This window comes from Tamandua tetradactyla, chromosome 23 (genome assembly GCF_023851605.1).
Source record: "Tamandua tetradactyla isolate mTamTet1 chromosome 23, mTamTet1.pri, whole genome shotgun sequence".
Taxonomy (NCBI): Eukaryota; Metazoa; Chordata; class Mammalia; order Pilosa; family Myrmecophagidae; genus Tamandua; species Tamandua tetradactyla.
This window is the reverse complement of record NC_135349.1, coordinates 687,777-706,803: the sequence shown is the minus strand read 5'-3', so window position 1 is coordinate 706,803 and position 19,027 is coordinate 687,777. Positions and strand designations below refer to the sequence as shown.

Here is a 19,027-nt window from a genome sequence, read left to right as displayed (position 1 = left end):
TCTTGTTTACACGTCTTCATTCTCTTCTGTCCTTGTTTACGTACACCTGCCCCGGAAATTGTGTCTGCACGTGGCGGGGGAGGGGATGGGAGGGGGAGGAGGGGGGTAGGGAAGGGAGGGGACGGGAGGGGGAGGAGGGGGGTAGGGAAGGGAGGGGAGGGCAGGCTAGGCCAGGGCCTGTGGACTCAAGGTATCAGGCACGGGGGAAGCGAGGGCAGGTCACTCTCCGGCCCTCTGCATTCTCACCCCAAGGGCAAGAGCGGGGTGCCCACCTGGCTTGGCGGCCTAGGGTGGCGCATGCTTGGCATAGTGTCTGGCCGCTCACCAGTGCCGTGAGCACAGTCGCTGCTGCCTCTGGGGCCATGCGTTACTGTCCACGCCTTGACGGGCCGGCACGAGGCAGGCAACTGCGTTGGCCCAGGCCGCATCCAAGGCAGGACATCAGCAGCTGGGGCCCGAGGGCCGCCCGGCGGGCGGGGGGTGGGGGCCCGGGGGTCAGTCCTGGGCAGCTGGCAACGGGAAGTGCGGCCCATTTGGCCCGCTTCTGCGCTGCAGCCACGGGGCTCCTGCGGGTGGGGAAGGGGCGTGGGCAGCAGCCTTGACACGCTTCATCAGGGCGTGCACACCTGCCGTGCGCGGCCCGTGTCGCCCTCTCCTACCTGAGCCTTGACGCGCAGCACACAGCGGCCACCTCTGGATCTGCCCTCTTGGTTGTGTTGAGCTCGCTGTGTGCAGGTCTGGGTGGGCCATGGGCCACGCGGGGGGCACCGGGAGACAGGGTGCCCTCCGCCTGTCCGCAGGGCCAAGGGCCTCAGTGCGCCAGTCGGCCGACACTTCATTTCGTTTTCAGGGAAAAATAAGTTTGCGAGATGTCGTAAGTCCTGTTCTGCTGGCCCTTTGTGGCTTCTCATGTCACAGGCGTGTAACACTGGTGTGTGACACTCGGGGATGTGTGACACTCTGGTGTGTGACACTCAGGCATGTGAGACTCTTATGTGTGGCACTCTGGTGTGTGAGACTCAGGTGTGTGGGACACTTGGGTGTGTGTCTCAGGTGAGATACAGGTGTGACATTCAGGTGTGAGACGGGCATGTGAGATGTGTGTGTCACACAGGTGTGTGAAACGTTTGAGTGTGTGACACCGTCAGCGCCTGAGAATGGCTGACGCGCCTCTGGGCAGAGTGGGGAGCGGCGGGGCTGGTAGTTGGGTGTGGTAGGTTAGAGGAGCTGCAGAGAAGGAGCTGGCAGAGCGCTGAGGCTCTCACCAGGGGACGTTCTTATCATCGTGGCATGTACTGGACTGGTTTTCCAACATGCATCACATACGCCTAAAACTGAACATTTTAAGAACTTAGAAACTAGGTTATAATTATCATATAACAAATGGTCTGTCTTCAAATGTGTTATTTTTTTCCCAGAAGTTTTCCTCTTCCTCATAGACAAAGAACAAGGTAAACAGGTTCGCAAATGAGAAGCCTCTAATGTTTTGCCAACAAGACATTTTAATTTTAAGAACTTGATATGTGACTTAATGTCTTAAATGTTATATGGATGCTTATTTCTTGATATATCAGCCACAATTAGCAGTAGTTTTTTAAGGCCCCTCTGCAATGAATTTTTTAACTTCTGTGAAGTGAATCAAGATTACACCCGCTTTTTGGAAACTTAAATAATGAAGCATGGCTAGGCAGATGAGTTTTTGTGGATTAACAAAACTAAAATAATTTATTTTTTCAACTATAGTAGTCAAGAAGTTTTGCTAGCAGAATTAATGATCCTGGGACATAAAACATTGAAAAACTTGTCTCCTGGTGTCTTGAAACTCACTTGAAGAAATACAGGATCAAGTTCACACTTTACCTTGGTTTTTCCTAAGCAGCAGCTTCTTATTCTCTGAAGAGCTCAAATTCTCTCCATTTTTTGGCAACAAAGAGGGGAATCAAGAGGAACACAGGTGAGCAAAGGGGAGTGAAAGGCAGGCTGCGCGGCAGGCTGCGCAGCACGCTGGGAAGCTCAGGTCCCGAGAGGGCCTGGGGCCAGGGGTCTCCGTGGGAAGGAAAGGGCAGCCCTGCGCCATGAAGAGGGGGTGCAGCCTCTCTGATGCCAGGAGCCGCCAGGGAGGCAGTGGCTGTGTCGCAGCTCCTGCTGGGCCTGGCCGTGGCTTGGGTTCCTGGGCTGGACAGGGAATTGCATGTCGGTTTGTTCCCCTCCTTGGCCCCTCTTGGACCCCCAGCAGGTCTGCCAGAGAGGTGACCATTTTGCAGACAGAGCCCCTGGGAAGGAAAAGGGATCTGGGGCAGCCCCCTGGGGTTGGGAAGGACAGTTTGCCTCAAAGTCCCCAAGGCTGGGCTGGGAGGCCCTGGCCCCTTCCCTGACCTGTGCTTTCAGGACTCTGCCCCTCTCCCAGGCGCTCTTGGCCCTGGAGCGAAGAAGGGTAGAAGTATCAGCAAGCAGGGAAGGGGTTGCTATTCTAGACAAGGGTGACGATGGAAGCCAGCTCCCCCATGGTGGCGAGGGCTTCCTTAGTTCTTGGAGCTGTGTGCCTGAGAGAGGAGAATTAAAGGGCTTTGGGGTCTCCGTGGCCCGTGCACAAGTGCCAAGGCCCCCACAACTCACTGTGGCTGGGGGAAGCCTGAGGGGTTATAGCTGCCACCCCCTCAGCAGACAGCCTGCCATCTCACCCCACAATGCTTCTCAGAAAGGTGGATTTCCCTCTGCTTTCTGCACTGCATTCCATGTGCTCAAGGAAGAGAAGGAAGAGGAACAGCCGGGCCAGAGCCTTTCCGGATTTGGGGAGGAGTCACAGCACAGCGTGGCAGTCCTGGGCTAGGTGGCTCTCTCTGCCTGCAGCGCGCAGCGTTTCATGCCCAGAAGCTCCCAGAAAGCTCCATCCACCTGGGCTTGGCGTCCAGTGTAGGCTCATGTTTCTTTGCTCAGCTACGTCATGCCTTTAGGGGGTGCATTTTGTACATCACGAATTATGCTCCCCTAACTCAGCCGCATCTCCAGGGGACCAGGGCCCCAGGGCGACCCTGCTAGACAGGTTGCAGGTGCTTTCCAGCCCCATGAGCACTTTCCTGAGTTCTTTGCAAAATGAGAGGGATCCGTGAAGGCTCAGCAGCCTCATGCCGCTGCAGGCCAGCTCGTGCTGACAAATTTAAAAACATCTTCCCGTTTTTAGGGCTCTTGTGGTTTCAGAATTGGGATGGAGGGTGGTCCTGTAATGGAATCGTGAAGTTGGGAGGCCCCTCACAGCCCCACGTCCTCAGAGCTGCGGTTCCACAGTGTGGGGTGGCTGAGGCCTCTGGGGGCCTTTTGCTGGCCCCGAGCATGCCCTGTTCTGGGCCGGATCACAGTGTGGGGGGCGGACACCAGGCCCAGCCTGCAGGTGCGCCTCACCTGTGTCCTGGCATGGCTGACAGCAGCGCGGCTGCCTCCCTGACGGGGATCAGGGGCCTGTGCACCCTTCCATGCTGCGTCCTCCATTTCAGCACTTCTTCCCGTCACTCGTCTCAGTGTTGGAAACGGTGGGGTGTGGGGATCACGTATATTGACAGGACCAATGTGTGAAGGGCCAGCTTCGGGCATGGGGAGGAGAGGCAGGAAGCGCGGCACCTGGCCTTCCCCAGGCCTTTGGGAGCAACGCCCTGGCACTCCTGGGTCAGAGCTTCTCTTCCCGGGGAGAAGGGCAGTGCAGCCGCGGAACGCCATTCTGTGTGTCCACGCTGAGCCCGCGGCCCTCTCTGTCCTCTCGGCCTGGGGCCGCCTATGTCACCACCTGCTGCACTGCGCCCAGGTCCCGGGGCCCGCGGCACGGCCCGCACCGCAGCCGCGCCCTCAGCCTCCGCACTTTTCCAGGGAAGCTCTTGCTGAGGGAGCGGTAGAGAAGCGGCAGCACGAAGCCACTGCAGAAGGCCAGGAGCTGGGACAGACCGTGCACGAGCTGCAGGGCCCCTGCGGAGTGCCTGTCCAGGGCCTTCCCGCGCCAGGCCAGGAGCGCGCGCCCCAGCAGACTCAGGTAGTAAGGCGTCCACAACCCAAACTGCGCGCCCAGCGTGGCCAGCAGCAGCCTGTGTGCCGACGGCTCCAACCTGTCTGCATCGCGGTCCAGCGGCGTGGCCTCTCTCTTCAGGTGCAGGATGCGCGCGAGCGCGTAGAGTGTGGCCAGGGCGGGCACGGCATAGCCGATGAGCACCATGATGGCGTCGGCAGCCTGCGCGCTCTGCAGCTCAGTGCACTCAGCGGCGCTGGAGGACACGCGGCCACAGATGTAGAAGAGCAGGGACGAGAAGCTGGTGAGCAGCGCGCCGCCCCAGACGAAGCCGCACACCTGCCTGGCGTTGTGCGCGCTGGCCGCGGGCGCCCGTGGTAGCGCCCGCGCGATGTAGTAGTCCAGGCCCAGCAGGGCCGTGCAGTACATGCTCACCAGCGAGGACACGTTGAAGAGGGTCAGCAGCGCAAGGCCAGCCCCGCTGCCCGGGCTCCACAGGGCCCAGCCCCAGCCCGCCGGCCCCAGCAGTTGCACTGGAGCCAGCGCACTGGTGACGAGGCCCGCGATGGCCATGTTCACGAAGTAGACGTCAGGCATGGTCATGGTGCGGGGCGCGCACAGGTTGGCGAGGACGAGCAGCGCGTTGCAGCCGAGGCCGGTGGGCAGGCCAAGCAACAGGTAGAGCAGCGAGAGGGCAGACAGCACAAGGTGGGCGTCTGGGCAGAGGGGCCGCGCCCCGCCCTGCCCCGTGCCATTGAAGGTGTCGCAGCTCCACATGGCGGCCGGGTTCCTCCACCCTGCGTGGCCTCCTGCAGGGACAAGAAGGAGTGAGAGGTCGGACCGAGCCTGGAGCCCCCTGAGGTGCACAGGCCATGGGCACTCCAGGGTGGGCTGTGTGCCCCAAGGCCACGGCGAGCCTCCCTGAATGGGCATCAGCCTGGGGCAGCCCCCTGCCTCCTGCGAACCTGGTGCAGGGAAGCAGCGCCCCGGGCTGCCATCTGCGCGCTCCCCCTCCCTGCACCCACTGGGGGTCGAGCAGGAGGAAAGGGAGGCGAGGGCACTGGGTGCAGATCCATGTCTCTGCCTCTTCACTGGGAAGTGGGGTCCAGTGGGGCTGGGGCAGCAGGTGGCACCTGGTGGCTGTCACCTTGGCAGGTGCAGCCCTGTGAGGGCCTGGACTGTGCCGCCTCCATCGCACACCTGGCACCTGCGAGGCCAGCCCGGGGCACAGGACGTTGACCCAGCTCTGCTGCGGGTCTCCAGGCCTAGTTCATCCAGCTCCTTCACAGGCCACCGTGGAGCCCTGAGCAGTAGGGACAGTGGGCCTGAGTGCCGGGCGCCAGTTGAGCTTGGTGGCGCGGAAGCAGCCTGGGTGGGTGGGGACCCTGAGCCCTAGGAGGGCCCGCTGCGTTAGGGAAACCATGAGTGATCCCTGCTGCTTCACGGTGAGGGTACCGCGTTGGTCGGCAGGGCCCGGCCCAGGGCACAGGGCTGGGCAGCACGGGTCCCCCCCACCGACTGGGGCGGGCAGGTGGAGCCAAGGGAATGAATGCCCGCCCTGTCCTTGGGACAGCCTCAGAGCGTCCATGTTCTCCAGGGAAACCACCATGGGAAGCGAGGCTCGGCCCTACATCCCAGGCCACGGGGCCAGCCACTGGCCACAGCGAGGGGCTGGCAGGAGGAGCTGGCAGGAGGAGCTTCACAGACCCACCCGGCTCAGAAGCCGCTCCCGCCGTGCCGCACAGTGTGGGCGCCACGCTGAAGGGCACGCACCCGGGCAGCGCCGTCTGTCTGCAGTGTGCCCCCCCATGAGGTGTGTCCTCACACCATCTGTGTGCCCAGGGCCCCGTTGTACCCCGACTCCCTCGATTTGCATCCGTGGGCCCAGAAATCCTGGGGTGTGCACGGCTGGTGGGCAGTTTTCTTCCTAGCCCTTGACCAGCCCCCGAGGACAGGCTGGAGGGAAAGTGCGTGGGGCGGCCTGCCCCTGGCGGTGCCTCCACGTGGTCATCTCGCTTCCTCTTCATAGCCTGTGCCGTCTCGGCACGGGCAGGACCCTGCGATGGTGGGGTTGGGGCCTCAGCTGAGGGCTGCACTTTGTACGTCCGGACCAGAGCCCGCCCCGAGCCACAGGCTCATGGCAGGAAGCAGCGTTTCCTGGTGCCTGGGGAGGCGCTGCCGGTCCCGCGGCTTTCAGCTCCGCACACGCAGCTTCCTTTTCGTGGGCCTCTTCTCTGCATCCTTCCTCCTCCAGGACGCCCCGTCCTCCCTGCTGCCCAGCGCTCATACCACTGCTCCCAGAACAGCCTCAGCCAGGAAGCCATCCCTCCCACCCGCCTAGCCCTCACCCTAACCCGTGCACCCTCGTGTTCTAGTGAGCCGGACACTTCCCTCCCGGCCATCCCGTCAGCCCGCAGCTCCCGCCTGCCTTGGTCCCCCTGCTCAAAAGTGCCCAGGGCCAAGCCTGTGCGGGAAAGCAGCCGGCGGGCCTTGCCCCAGCCGGAACAGTGCACCGTCCCCCAGAGGCCTCGGGTGGCCGGGAGCCGGAAGGTGTCTGCAGAAAGGGCTTTTCGCCTGAGAAACCTCATCAGAGGTCCACTCTAGCCCTCCCCCTTCCGTTTGCCATTTCAAAGCGCCCACGCCCAGGGCGGTAACTCAAAATCCTCCATAGGGGGCAAAGGACTTCAGAGCAAGGCTGGCCCTGAAAGCGCTGCCGGCGTTTCGTTGGAAATCCCCTATCCCCTTATCAGCAGTAGCCAGGCACGGCTTTCCTGCATGTGACTGAGCGTGAGCGTGTGTCTGAGTATGCGCATGTCTGCGTGAGTGTCTGAGGGGAGTGTGAGCATGTATGTGTGTGAACTCCGCATTTTCACACATGAGTGTGAGTGCGTGTATGTGCTCATGCGGCCCCCTTGGCACAGGTAGGTTCCACCAGGTCACTAACGGGCAGCGAGGGCCGTGAGCCTGCACCGCAGGGCATGGTGAGGAGGGAGCAGCTTGAAAGGGAGAACCCCAGGAACTCCTGCTCTCCAAGCTTGCAGTTCCCTGTTCAATGTGCCCCGCAGGGAGGGGCAGAGGGTGCCTGACTCTGGCCATGGAGCAGCCCCCAGGTAGCTCAGAAACCCGTGGGGGGCAGCCCCCTTGGCTGGCTCCTCCCTGTGCTGGCCTCGGATCAAATGCTTTTGAACTTTCTAGTTTCTTCTGGTAGGTAGCTGCAGGCTCTTTGAACAGGCTTCCTTTTCTGGAGATCATTTACCAAGATGGTCTGGGGGGGCAGCAGCCGGCGGAGGGGGCCCGGCCCCTCCAGTGGCACCTGTGGGTTGATGCCTCACCTCTGCCCCACTCTAGAAGGACCAGGGCTGGGCAGGAAGGGCCTTACGGATGAAGGTGCTGAGGCCTGCTGAGGGTCCCAGACCCAGGGAGGGAGGAGCCCTGCCACGGCCGGGTCGGGGGCTGGAGCTGAGCTCTGGGTCCTGAGAAGCAGAGGTCATCCACTAGGGCACGAGGGGGGAGCCTGGGGTAACAGCAGCTCCCAGGCCCAGCTGAAGTAAGGGATTGGGGTGTCTGGGCCGAAGCTCCGTTCCTCGGGACAGAGGGAACTGAGTTCAGGGCCTGGAGCCCCCGTAGGGCAAGAGTGAATAAAACAGGGACGACCCCAGCCCTGAGACAGTTTCCTTGCTTTGAGGGACAGCTTCTGGCGTGGGTGTTGACAGCCACTGAGCCCTCCTGCCGGGTCTGGGGGTCTCGCCTGAACCGGGCGGGGTCCTGGGCCTTGGGAGCTGAGCTGGTGGGGGCGGTTCCAACAGGCCCGCGAGCCTTCCAGGCCGCAGCCTCCTCCAAGCCTTGGCGGGATCTGCAGCCACTCTGCTTGCGAGTGTGACTGTGGGGAGGCTATGCCTCGGTTTCCCCAACTTTAGGTAAGTCCTCACAAGACCATCGGAGGGCTCAGGAAATCGGTTCACACGAAGCAGCCATGGGTGGCATCACCCGGCGTGGTGTGGGAGGCACTGTGCTGTGAGCTGGTGCCCTGTGGTGGGTTAAAGGAAGCTCAGGATAAGGGGAGGGTCAGAGGGGCACAGGTCACCACCATGCAGCCACCTTGCCGGGAGAGACGGCACACCTCTGTTCTGTGGGGTCCGGGAATGTGCTGAGGTCCTCGTGCTCTGGGGCCCAGCTGTGCCACAACCGTCGATGGCGTCACTGCTGCTTCCTGGCATCAAGTCCGAGCATAAACATTTGCTTCCCCAGCATGCTTGTAAACTGCATTGGGATAGAAAGTCTCCAGGGCTCTTTGTTCCTTTACACTAATAAACGTCCTGAGCAACCCATCTCTGACGTCTGAAGTGGTCGCACGGCCGTGACAGCTCTGACCCATTAGGGTGGCCGTGGGGAGGGAGAGGGAGCTACAGGCAGCTCCAGCTGGCCTGTTAGACCAAACCCAGCAGCTTCCCTGCAGATGAGAGGGCTGAACGGGACACGGGCAGGGCTACCGTCGGGAGGGACCTGTGAGCTGATCTCTGTGCGTGTCCATGTGTGCATGGCTGCAGAGCTGGCAGGGACGAAAATCCCCAGTTTAACGGTCACTGACCTTGTTTACTGAAACTGACTGGCCCCCGCTGTCTGTAGGAGGGGGGGTCTGTCCCTGGCCTGGCCATGTGACCGAAGCCCACCCTCCTCACTGGTGTCCGTGCACACAGGCTCCTGTGCCCTGGACACTATGCCCTGCCCTTCCCCCGCACGTCCCTCCCTGGCTACACTCTCCTTCCTTCCTGTGCCCTGGCACCTGGCCAGCTCTGTGTGGCGTGAAAACAGTAGAAGGGGGAGAGTGGAGAGGGCACGAAGAGCCTCTCTTTCTGGGACAGTGGGGTTCGCGTTGACATGTCGTAGACTCAGATCTGGACAGAAACAGAATTGCCAGGCCCAGGCGCTGCATCTGCAAAGGGTGAGAGGACAGGAGCCAGCGTGAGGGGGTTGCAGCTTGGTCCTTCTGGGAGGGCTGGCGGGAGTTCCCCTTTCCACGGAGTCAGCTTCAGATGGACGTGCTGGCACAATCAAAATGCTTCAAAAGTGTCATGACAGAAGATGAATGCTCCTTCTCCTCTGTGACAGTGGGCAGGGGCCTTCACTGCATCTGACCCCCTGCCTGCAGGCTGACGCTTGCTGAGGTCTCCAGTGCAGGGTGCTCCCGCGGCTGACTCTCAGCGGGTGGACGTGGTTCCCGCACACGAGTCGCTGTGACTCGGGTGCCTTCGGCTTTGCTCTGTTCTAAACTGCAGTGCCGTGAGAGTGGACCTGGAAGCTTGGCTTCGAACACAAGCAAAGAGAATGCTGCTCTTTCTCTGTGGACGAGCACAGCCTGCGGGCTTGACGAGGGCTCTGTTGGACCGAGCTGCGGCACTCGGGGCTCTGACAGGAAGCAGGCAGCAGCGCGGGGGCTGGGACTTGCCTTCCTTTGTGGCGCTTTTTTGTTTTGACTTGGTTGGGAGCTAAATCCCTTTCTAGGTACACCAGACCAGGGGAAACCAAAGAACAAGCTTCCTAGGAAACCCGAGGCCTCCCCTTCTCAGGCTCTGAGCCCTCTTGGCGACCCTCTGGCCCCCCCCGTCATTTAACTAGGTATGCTCCTACGTGCAGGGAAGTCCAGGAACCACGAGGTCTTACCACCTCTATGGATCTTTCCCGGGAGGAACCGGCAGGGTTTTCTCACTTGGCGCGTTTGCTCTCACTACAGCAGTTATTTGCCTCGCTCTGCTTTGGCTCCGCTCGCCTCGGTGCAATGGGGGGGACAGGCAGCCACAGGCAGTCCCTCCGGGAATGCACACGACACTCACCTCGCTTCCCCCTGCTCCTCCCCTGTGCCTGGAGTGGGGCCCTGACCCACCCGAGGGACTGCCCACTCCATCTTGAACGAGAGCAAGTCACCTTTCCACTCTGCTGCGCCCACCTCACGGCAGGTGTGTCTCAGCCTTCACGGCTCTGTGGCCAGGTGCAGCCCGTGTCACTGGGCATGTGAGCTGGTGTGACGCCCGTCTGAGCCTGGGAGCTCTGAGGAGGTGCTGCCTGCAGGTGCCTGGAACATTAAAGGAAAACCGTGTTACCTGGTGCAGTAGTTAGGTTCAGTGTCAACTTGGCCAGGTGAAGGTGCCTGGTTCTGTTGCTGTAGACATGAGCCAATGGTACGTGAACCTCATCTGTCCCTCATTACATCTGCAGTCGGCTAGGAGGCGTGCCTGCTGCAATGAATGATGTTTGACTTAACTGGCTGGTTCTTAAACGAGAGACTCAGCGTAGCACAGCCCAAGCAGCTCAGCACACCTCATCTCAGCACTCGCAGCTCAGCCCAGGCCTGTGGAGGTACATAAAGGAATCACCCTGGGGAAAGTTGTTGGAACCCAGAGGCCTGGAGAGAAGGCCAGCAGAGATCACCCTGTGCCTTCCCATGTAAGAAAGAACCTCAGTTGAAAGCTAGCTGCCTTTCTTCTGAAGAACTAACAATAAATCCCCTTTTATTAAAAGCCAATCTGTCTCTGGTGTGTTGCATTCCAGCAACTAGCAAACTACAACACCTGGACTCCAAGTCCACCAGCTGGTGGGCGACTGTCCGGAAGATAGCCAGCACACACGTGCGGACACACGCACACAGATACTTATACACACACATACTTGCACATGCACATGTATGCGCAGACACACACCCGCAAATGCACAGGGGCACTTTGGAACTCTGCGGAGGCCTCACAGACCCCTGGGGTGTGCTGCCAGTGGAGGGGGCAGGTCACTAAGGGGCCAGCGGTCAGTTACTGTCTCAGGTCCCACAGAACGTCCTCAGGGCCTAGAGGTGACTGCTGCCTGCCCCTCCTGCTCCTCCACGTGTGCCTTGCACACGTCCCCCAGCAGCAGCCTGTGCAGGCATAGTGTGCGTCCGTCGTTGGCTTTTCCCGACATAGGTGCTCTTCACCCTTCAGCCTCTTGCCCCACCAGGTGCTAAGGAGCCCCAGGGATGCCCAGTCCTTCTGTCACGTCCCAGACGCCGGACCCCTCCCCAGTTCTCCGTGTCCGTTCTCAGCATGGCTGGCACCAGGCAGCCCCCCGCGTTTGCTCCTAGCTGTGCTCCCAGCAGGCTGCACGGCTGGCCTGGTCCCTACCTGTGCAATGGCTCTCAGTGCGCCACAAGCGGAGCTCTTTCTGAAGGCCACGGTCCTTGGAGCCTTCCTCGCCCAGGACGATGCTGAGGGTTGGGTTGGAGAGCTGGGCAGGGGCCATGCACCAGGGGTTACTCACCCTGCCCCTACCCTCCCGGGACGGTCCCATTGGGATGATACGCACCGCCCACCCGTTCTGTGCCACCAGCCCTGGTGGCGCATGGTGCTGCCAGATGCCGAGGATGCCGCAGCGGGGGGCAGGGACCTCAGGGTGGTGAAATGGAGTAGCAGCACTTTCCCAGGCCCCTGCACCTTCCCTCCACAGGCGCCGGGACAGAGGCCTGAGTTGGCCGTGCGAGGGCCGGACAGCTAGCAGCAGACTTCCCCCTGGGAGGAGGTTTCAGGACTCGCTGGAGGGGCCAGTGCCAGAAGCACAGGGACCCCAGGGTGCAGAGCAGGCTGGGGAGGGGCCTCTGTGACAGGCGACAGGCGACTGCCCGGGACGCCACCCGCCTGGAGCAGCACTGATCTGGCCCCCAGGCCACCCACCAGCCCTGGCCCGGCCAAGTGCCCTACGCAGGGGGCAGTGCCAGAGCCAGGGCAGGGAAGGGAAGCAGAGCCGTACAGGAGAGCCTGGAGGTGCCCAGCACAGGGCCCCCACCCCCTGGCGCTCCCTGCAGCGGAGTTGTACGCTCCCGTCCGAGCCCGGCCCCACTCACCGGCTTGCTGGCCGCAGGGCTAAGGCCCGGATGGCGCTGGGCCGGGGCCACCCGCCTGGGGACACACGTGACCGGCCCGCCCCCGGCCCGCCCCCTGGGCCCCAAGCAGGGCTGGGAGCTGGAGGTTCTGGGGTCACGTAAGGGGAGCTGCCCTCCAGGCAGCCGCTGGGGCTCCTGTGCCCGAAGGCCCTCCCTCCTGGGCTGTCGCTGAGTCATGGCCGCGCTAATCTGCGGGCTGCAGGCCCAGCCTGAGGGAAGGGCCGCTGGTCTCCCTCCAGCACACCTGCCCGTCCTTCTGCCCCAGACTCTGCCGCCGTCCCCACACTCACCCATCGCTTCCTGCTTTTAAGAATTTGTTTGTAAAGTGAACCAGCCACCGGGAAACTACTTAAAGTGACAGTGCCTCATCTGTAGCTTGGTTGACTGCAGCTGTCCTTAGAATCAAATGCTGGGAGAGTTATGAGAGTAAGATCGGGTGTCTCCGCTGTTGCCCTGCTGGGACGGGACCCCAGCAACACAGGCTGGTTCAGAAGCTACGAACATTTGCATCTGGACATCCAAGTGGGAAGGTGGCAGAGCTGAATGCTGATTGCCCTGTGTAGGGTGACTGGACCAGATAATAACAGCACCCAGGGCTGGCCTCGCCTCATAGCTGCCCCGCTCCCGGCCCGGGGCAGGCAGCCCACCCTCCAGCCAGGCCGGCCGGCCACCCTCAAGCCCCCACTGCCGCCTCCCCCTGCTGTTGAAACCTAAGTTGCTTCTCCACCCCAACAGCAGGTTCTGTGAAGGGAGGGCCAGGCGGGTAGCTGAGGGCCACCCACGCTGCAGGCCCTGGTCTCCCCCCACCCGTCCGTGCAGCCCCCGCCTGTTCAGTGAGGCCCGCGAGGGGCAGCCGGGTGCTAAGGCCCGATGGGGGCCACGTCCTGGGGTGGGGATGTGCGTAGCAGCGTCTCAGCTCTGGACTGACCGAGGCCTCAGCAGCTTGTGCCAGGGCTAGAGCGCTTGCTGCCCTGCTCGCTGGGGGCTTTGGCTTGGTGGACCCAGCACTGGGGGACAAGACCCTCCTATGACCTGCGGCACGAATAAGTACTGTTCCTCTTTGTGGAACTCCCGGGCAGGGGTAGGGCTGTGCTGGCCTGCTCTGGAATGCCAGGTGGGCAGGTCCCCCCAGGGGTGCCGCTGCATGTTGTGGTGGCACTGGAAGTCCAGCTCCATCTGCAGAGAACAGCTCCCCCTCTGCAGAGACCCACAGCCCCGAGAGTGACCGGGAGTCTGTTCCCATCAGGGAGGCCTCAGAGTGCGCCTCGAACCACGAAAGCGTGGTCTAGCTGTAGCCGTCGGGGTCAGCAGGGCACAGGTGGCAGGGCAGAGTGGGCGCCTGTCCTGATGGCCATGGCGTGGGGGGTGTGTGAAGCTGGCATGGGGGTACGTGAAGCTGGCGTGGGGGTACGTGAAGCTGGCGGGGGGTACGTGAAGCTGGCATGGGGGTACGTGAAGCTGGCATGGGGGTACGTGAAGCTGGCGGGGGGTACGTGAAGCTGGCATGGGGGTACGTGAAGATGGTGGGGGGTACATGAAGCTGGCGGGGGAGTGTGAAGCTGGCAGGGGGGTGTGAAGCTGGCGTAAGGGCGCGTGAAGCTGGCCCTGATGCTCAAGCTTCCGTCTACCTCATGGTCTAGCGCTGAGTCTTGAAAACACCCCGAGTAGTCCTCCCCTGCGTTGCTGGCAAGAAGTGGTGAGCCCCTAGCCCCAGGGCTGTGCCCTTAGAAGCATACTGCCGCCACGGTGCTAGTTCCTCAGTTGCACACTGCACTGGGCAGCAAGAGGAAGACCTGGCCCAGTTCCCTGCCAATAGCAAGGGGCCACCTCTGTGAGTTGTAGAGCCTCAAAACTTCCTGACCCCTTGCCGGCTGCATTCCTGAGACTTGGGGGTGCCTCGGATTCTCCAGAGCAGCAATCATCAAGGTCCCGCAGCGCCCCTCACCAGCGCTCTCAGGACTGCGGTCTGCCTGCACGTGGCCCTCCCTTGGGGACGGGGTGATGGCCTGGCTGCTCACCTCTGCCCCAGCCAGAGGCAGCTGGCTCCCGCTGAAGGGTGCCTTCTGGAAATTACGCCCTGATGTAAGTTTGATCCAATATGACATGTTGATCAGGGACAGAATTTTTTTTAACTTTAATTTCAAATTACTTCAAACTTTTGGGACAGTGGCAAAAATTATACAAACCCCAATCAGATTATTCCAGCTTTTCGGTTTGCTAAAGCTGCTGGAATACAGTATACCAGAAATGGGCTGGCTTTGACAAACGGGTTTTATCAGCTTACAGATTTACAGTTCGAAGGCCGTGAAAATGTCATTGTGTATTTTCCTTCTCTTGTCTGGCCGGGACCCACACACGTGTGTGTTGGCACACTTGGACGTGTCCCACAGCCTCCTCAGGCTCTGTCACGTCTACTGATTCTTTCTTCCTTCTGCTCCTCAGAGTGCAGAATTTCAGTTATTGTAACCTCAGTTCAGTAAAGAGAATGTATTTAAATTAATGCATTAGTTCTTGGGTTGTGGTTTAAAATGGGAAGACAGCGTGTCTCTCCGACCTGACCTGGCCATGCCTGGTGCCCCGAGGTACCCTTTGGGGAGGCCCTTCCCACTGGGGTAGGGGGCTTCCTGCCACTGCCCAGACCGAGCAGGGGCCAGTGAGGGAACACTTGGAGTGCAGCGTCCCCTCACCATGACGCAGCTCTCCTGGGAAAGATGGGAACCCCAAGACACAGCTGGCTCACCCAGGCCTGTGCAGCCTGCAGCGGCGGAGTCCGCAGTGGGGCCAAGGCTGCTGGAGACAGGACTAGTGGCCAGTGTCCCCCCAGCTCCCCGGTATAGAGGTGCTGGGGCCGCTCCCGCTCCCTGCCGGAACGCATCTGGCTCTCTCTCGCCAGCCCTGCGAGCCGTTCCTGCTGTGTTCGGGCGTTCTAGGAAGTCTGACAGCTGCATAGCTGCAGAATGAAGGGTGAGCCTGGGGGCAGGGAGAACCTTTTGGGTAGGTTTGTTTTCTGGAAGCTGGGTCATGAGTCCCTAGCTAAAAATGTAGCAGGAACATTTGCTCAAGCGAGTGCAATAGAGTTGTTGCTTGACTCAGGGGATGCGGTGTCCAGTGGGAGCCGAGCACGCCGTAGCCAGCTGCCCCGGATTCCAGCAGAGAGCGCGTCTTCCTTGTGCTTCAGTCTGAAACCGAGTGTTTGCCTCCTTATCGGTAGCATGGCAGGATGGCCTCGTGCGGTGGCTCCATGTCCAGCCCAGCTTCGCTGCCGCCCTCAGCTGGGAGCCCATGCGAGCCAGCACAGAAGCACGAGAGGCATGGCTGAGGGGGGAAGACGGCAAATAGCTGCACGAGCTAGAAGCTTTATTCTGGCAGTTCATTTTTCTCTTTCCAAACCTTTCAGCAAAGTTCAAAATACTGTGCGTGGAAGTGCTGCCTCCAGAGAGGGGCAGGGGAGTGGGCAGGGGAGTGGGGTGGGCATGGCGGGAGGAGGGCCGTTGGCCGATGTTTGAGGGGTCAGCCTGAGTGGGCACCTGGAGCTTCAGCCCCTCGTCTGTGGCCCCCCAGCTGCTGGCCCCTGAGCCTTGGGCTGCTGTCCTTGGCCAAAGAGACCCAGGAGCGCTGGAGCAGGTGGGCTCAGTGGCCATAGGCAGCAGCGGACTTGAGTCAGCAGGCAGTCCCGAGCAACTGTCCACCCAGAGCTGCCAGCGGCCAGCATCGGGCAGACCTGAAGGACCTCCTTTCTCCCTGGGGAAGCAGGCAGGAGGGAGTGAGGCTGTCCTGCCCAGAAAAGGGGGGCCTCAGGCCTGGGGTGGGGGGCTGTGCTGGCCATTTGCCCAGGGCCTGGGGCCTGTGAGCCAGGGCCACCCAGGTCACCTCTGGAATGGCCCAAACGGGAGGCATGGAAGTTAGGTTTCTCTTCCCTTCCCTTTGGGGGGAACTTTTTATTTTGAAGTAATTACAGAACCACAGGAGTGTGCAAAGTAGAACGGAGAGGCTCTGGAGCCCTTGCTCCCGCCGCCCCAGTCTCTCCAACCAGCGCCCGAGCAGGACTGCGAGCCCATGGTGCAGCCCTACCCGTGAGCACCCTGGGGCCGCCCCTGTCCAGGTGACCCCTCCTCCACCCGCAGCCCCCCGGGCCCCACTCGCTGCCCCCAGCTCATCCTGCTGCTGTGGGAATGGCGGGCAGATGGCGGGGCACAGGTGTGCTCTGGGGCTGGCTTCTGCTCCCTCCGGATGGTGGAGGCGTCCGAGTCCTAGCTGTCGGGTGCAGATTCCTCAAGTTTTCTCCCCGCTGGCCTTCGTGTCGCTGGCTGATGGGGCCTGTTTCCTCCCTCCCAGCCTCTGCACCAGAGCAGCACGCGGAGAGCAGGGGCTGCTCCTGGCCTCAGGGACCTGCTGGAAGGGTGCCCTGCCCAGCCGAGGAGGCGCCCCGCTGCCGCGAGTTCTCCGAGAACCTCAGTCGTGGACGGGCTCTGCGTTTTGTCAGATGCTTTCTCTGGATCGACTGATGGGCCGTGTTCACATGACAGATTGCATGGGTTGGTTTTTGAAGGTGGAACCCGCCTTGCCTTCCTGGGATAAATCCCTTGTGGTCATGGCGTCTGGTTCTTTTTCTGTGTTGCCGAATGCATTTTGCTAAGCACTTCTTCCCCCTGTATTCATGAGGAATATTGGTCCGTGGTTTCATTTGTTTGTACTCTTGTTTGGCCTTGTCATCAGGGTAGTACTGGTTTTATGGGAGTGTTCCCTCTCACTTTCTCAGAGATTGTGTAGAATTGAGGTTAATTCTTCTTTAGCCACTTAGTAGTATTCTCCAGTGAAAGTGTCTGGGCCTGGAGATGACATTTTTGAGAGTTTTAAGATTGCAAAGTGAATGTCCTTATGATTTATTTCGTGCTGGTGAGTTGTGGCAGTGTGTGTTTCTTGGGGCGTCTGTCTGCTCCCTGTGGGTGAGCGCCTCCCATGTGCCGGTTGTGCCTGGGGTCCCGACAGCCCCTGATATCTGCAGGGCCTGCGGCCAGGCCCCTCCGTTCGACTCCTGGTGACTTGGCTTCTGAAGCTTTTCTCCTTCGGTCTTGCTAGGGTGCCAGCTTTCTCAATCTTTTCAAACATCCAGCCCTTTCTTTCATTGCTTTCTCTACTGTTCCTCTGTTTCCAGTTTCACTGACTTTGCCCTTGTCACTATTATTTTCTTCCTTCTGCTTACTTTGTATTTATTTTGCTTTTTCTAGTTTCGTAAAGTAGGACTTGGACTATTCATTTGAGACTCTTCTAATATAAGCATTTTAGTGCTGTAAGTTGCCCTTTCAGCACCGCTTTAGGTGCATCCCACAGATTTCCATGAGTGGTATTTTCATTTTCATTCAGTTCAATGTAATTTTTATTTCTCTTGAGACTTCCTCTGTGACCCATGGATTATTTAATAGTGAGTGATTTCGTTTCTGAGTGTTTGGAGAGGTCCCTGCTATCTATCTGTAACTGATTTCTGGTTTGCTTCCATTGTGCTTCGAGAACAGCCTTGTGTGATTGAACTCTTGAATTTGTTGAGGTTTGATGTGTCTTGGTAAATGTTCCCTTGATGCTAGAAAAGAACATGCTCTGCTGTCGGGTGGCGCACCCTGTACGCCCCCACGGCGCGTGGTCGCTTGATGGGATTGTCCCCCGTTACTGTGGGTTTGTCTGCTTATCCTTTCGGTTCAGATTTTGCTTCGCATATTCCGTAGCCCTGTGCTTTGGTGCACACACATTTAGGATTGCTGCATCTTCTCAACCCACTCACCTTGGTACAGTCAAAGGCAATGGTTTATAGACAGTGTGTCGTTGAATCATGGTGTTTTTTCATCTCTTCGCTAATCTCTGTCTTTTAATTTTTAACTGGTGTTTTTGACCATTTACATTTCATGTCATTTTATGTTAGGTTTTAAGTCTGCCGTTTCATTTTTTGTTTTCTGTTTGTTCTCTCTTTTTTTCTTTTCTGTTTTCTTTTTCTGTCTTTCTTTGGGTTACTTGAACCTTTATAGGATCCCATTTTGAGTTTATGTTAAGTGGTTTATTTAACAACTTTTTGTTTTGAAATAACTTCAAATTTACAGAACAGTTGGAAAAATAATACAAAAACAATACAGAGAGCTCCATTATACCCCTAACCAGATATATACCCTCTTTTAACACTGTAACACATTTGTTTCTGTAGTGTTTTTTCATGTATCTGTTTGTGTATTTTTTTTTAGAGGTTGCTCTAGATACTACATTTTAGATGCACAGCTTACCACAGTCCCCTGGTGTGGACATTTGAGCAGTTATCTGAAATGCAGACCCCTCGCCTCTCCCTTTAAGCACCTTTACCCCACCCCATTTATAAAAACAAGTGCCTTAAATATTTCCTCTGCACTCCTTGAGAGCCAGTCAGGCAAAGGTGTACTTCTCTGTTGTTGTTTGTTTAATTTTAAATTTTTTGTTTTTGTTTTTACATTTAAATATAAAAATACTACTCTGCTTTGTGTTAGACGGAGGGCCAAGCAGTGGGAATGTTTCTCTGTTGGTTACTGCTCCAAGGTCAGTCTTCGGGCTGGGACACCCCACTAGGGACAGCCTGGCACAGGGGACCGGGCGCTCCTCCTCATCTCCCTAGACCCTCCCTACTCGTTCCCACTTCAAAAGGAAAGTTGGTTAGAATCTTTTAAAAAAGTTCGGTGGGAACTTCCCACCAAATGGGGGGAGGGTGTGTTCTCAGCTAGCTACAGTGAGTCGGCCCCCACCTGCAGCTCACCTTGTGGGAAAGCGCTGACCCTTCCCAGATGTGCTGCGCCTGTCCACGCCGGGCATGCCCTCCGGACAGACTACCCCTGGTCAGTTGGAAGCAGTGAGCAGGTCTCCCTCCCTCCCCTCCCCCGCATGCACTCCTTCCTCAGTCTTCTAGATCCAGTGGCGTGAAGAGATTAGGAACTTGACTGTCCCCCAGGCCAGAGGAGCAGGAGTCACTAGCTGGGCAGGAGGCAGTGAGGTGTGGCACTTAGTTCTCCTACTGGCCAGGCCCCGCCGGTCGTGCCGAGAAGCCCCGTGCCCATGAGGCTTCTGTCGCCGTAAGGGTCACCGTTGGCAGAGGGGTGGCAGTGTGCGGAGCAGCCCCTCTCCTGGCC

The 19,027-nt window shown here is 59.3% G+C and overlaps 2 protein-coding genes across 9 annotated transcripts in view; one reads left to right on the top strand and one right to left on the bottom strand.

The window, feature by feature from the left end:
- CHLSN (cholesin) overlaps window positions 1-19,027 on the top strand; it is a 114,913-nt gene that overhangs the window by 81,814 nt on the left and 14,072 nt on the right. The window lies entirely within an intron of this gene.
- GPR146 (G protein-coupled receptor 146) lies at window positions 1,183-12,284 on the bottom strand. 3 transcript variants are annotated; one of them, XM_077140408.1, is made up of 3 exons: window positions 12,182-12,284; window positions 9,914-10,061; window positions 1,183-4,800 (listed from the first exon to the last, which is right to left on the bottom strand). In XM_077140408.1, exon 3 carries the CDS (start codon window positions 4,766-4,768, stop codon window positions 3,767-3,769), a length of 1,002 nt encoding a protein of 333 aa, XP_076996523.1. In that variant the 5' UTR covers window positions 4,769-4,800; window positions 9,914-10,061; window positions 12,182-12,284; the 3' UTR covers window positions 1,183-3,766. The 3 variants fall into 3 exon arrangements, with proteins under 3 accessions (XP_076996523.1, XP_076996521.1, XP_076996522.1); XM_077140406.1 differs by lacking the exon at window positions 12,182-12,284 and adding an exon at window positions 11,853-12,164; XM_077140407.1 differs by lacking the exon at window positions 12,182-12,284 and adding an exon at window positions 11,137-11,842.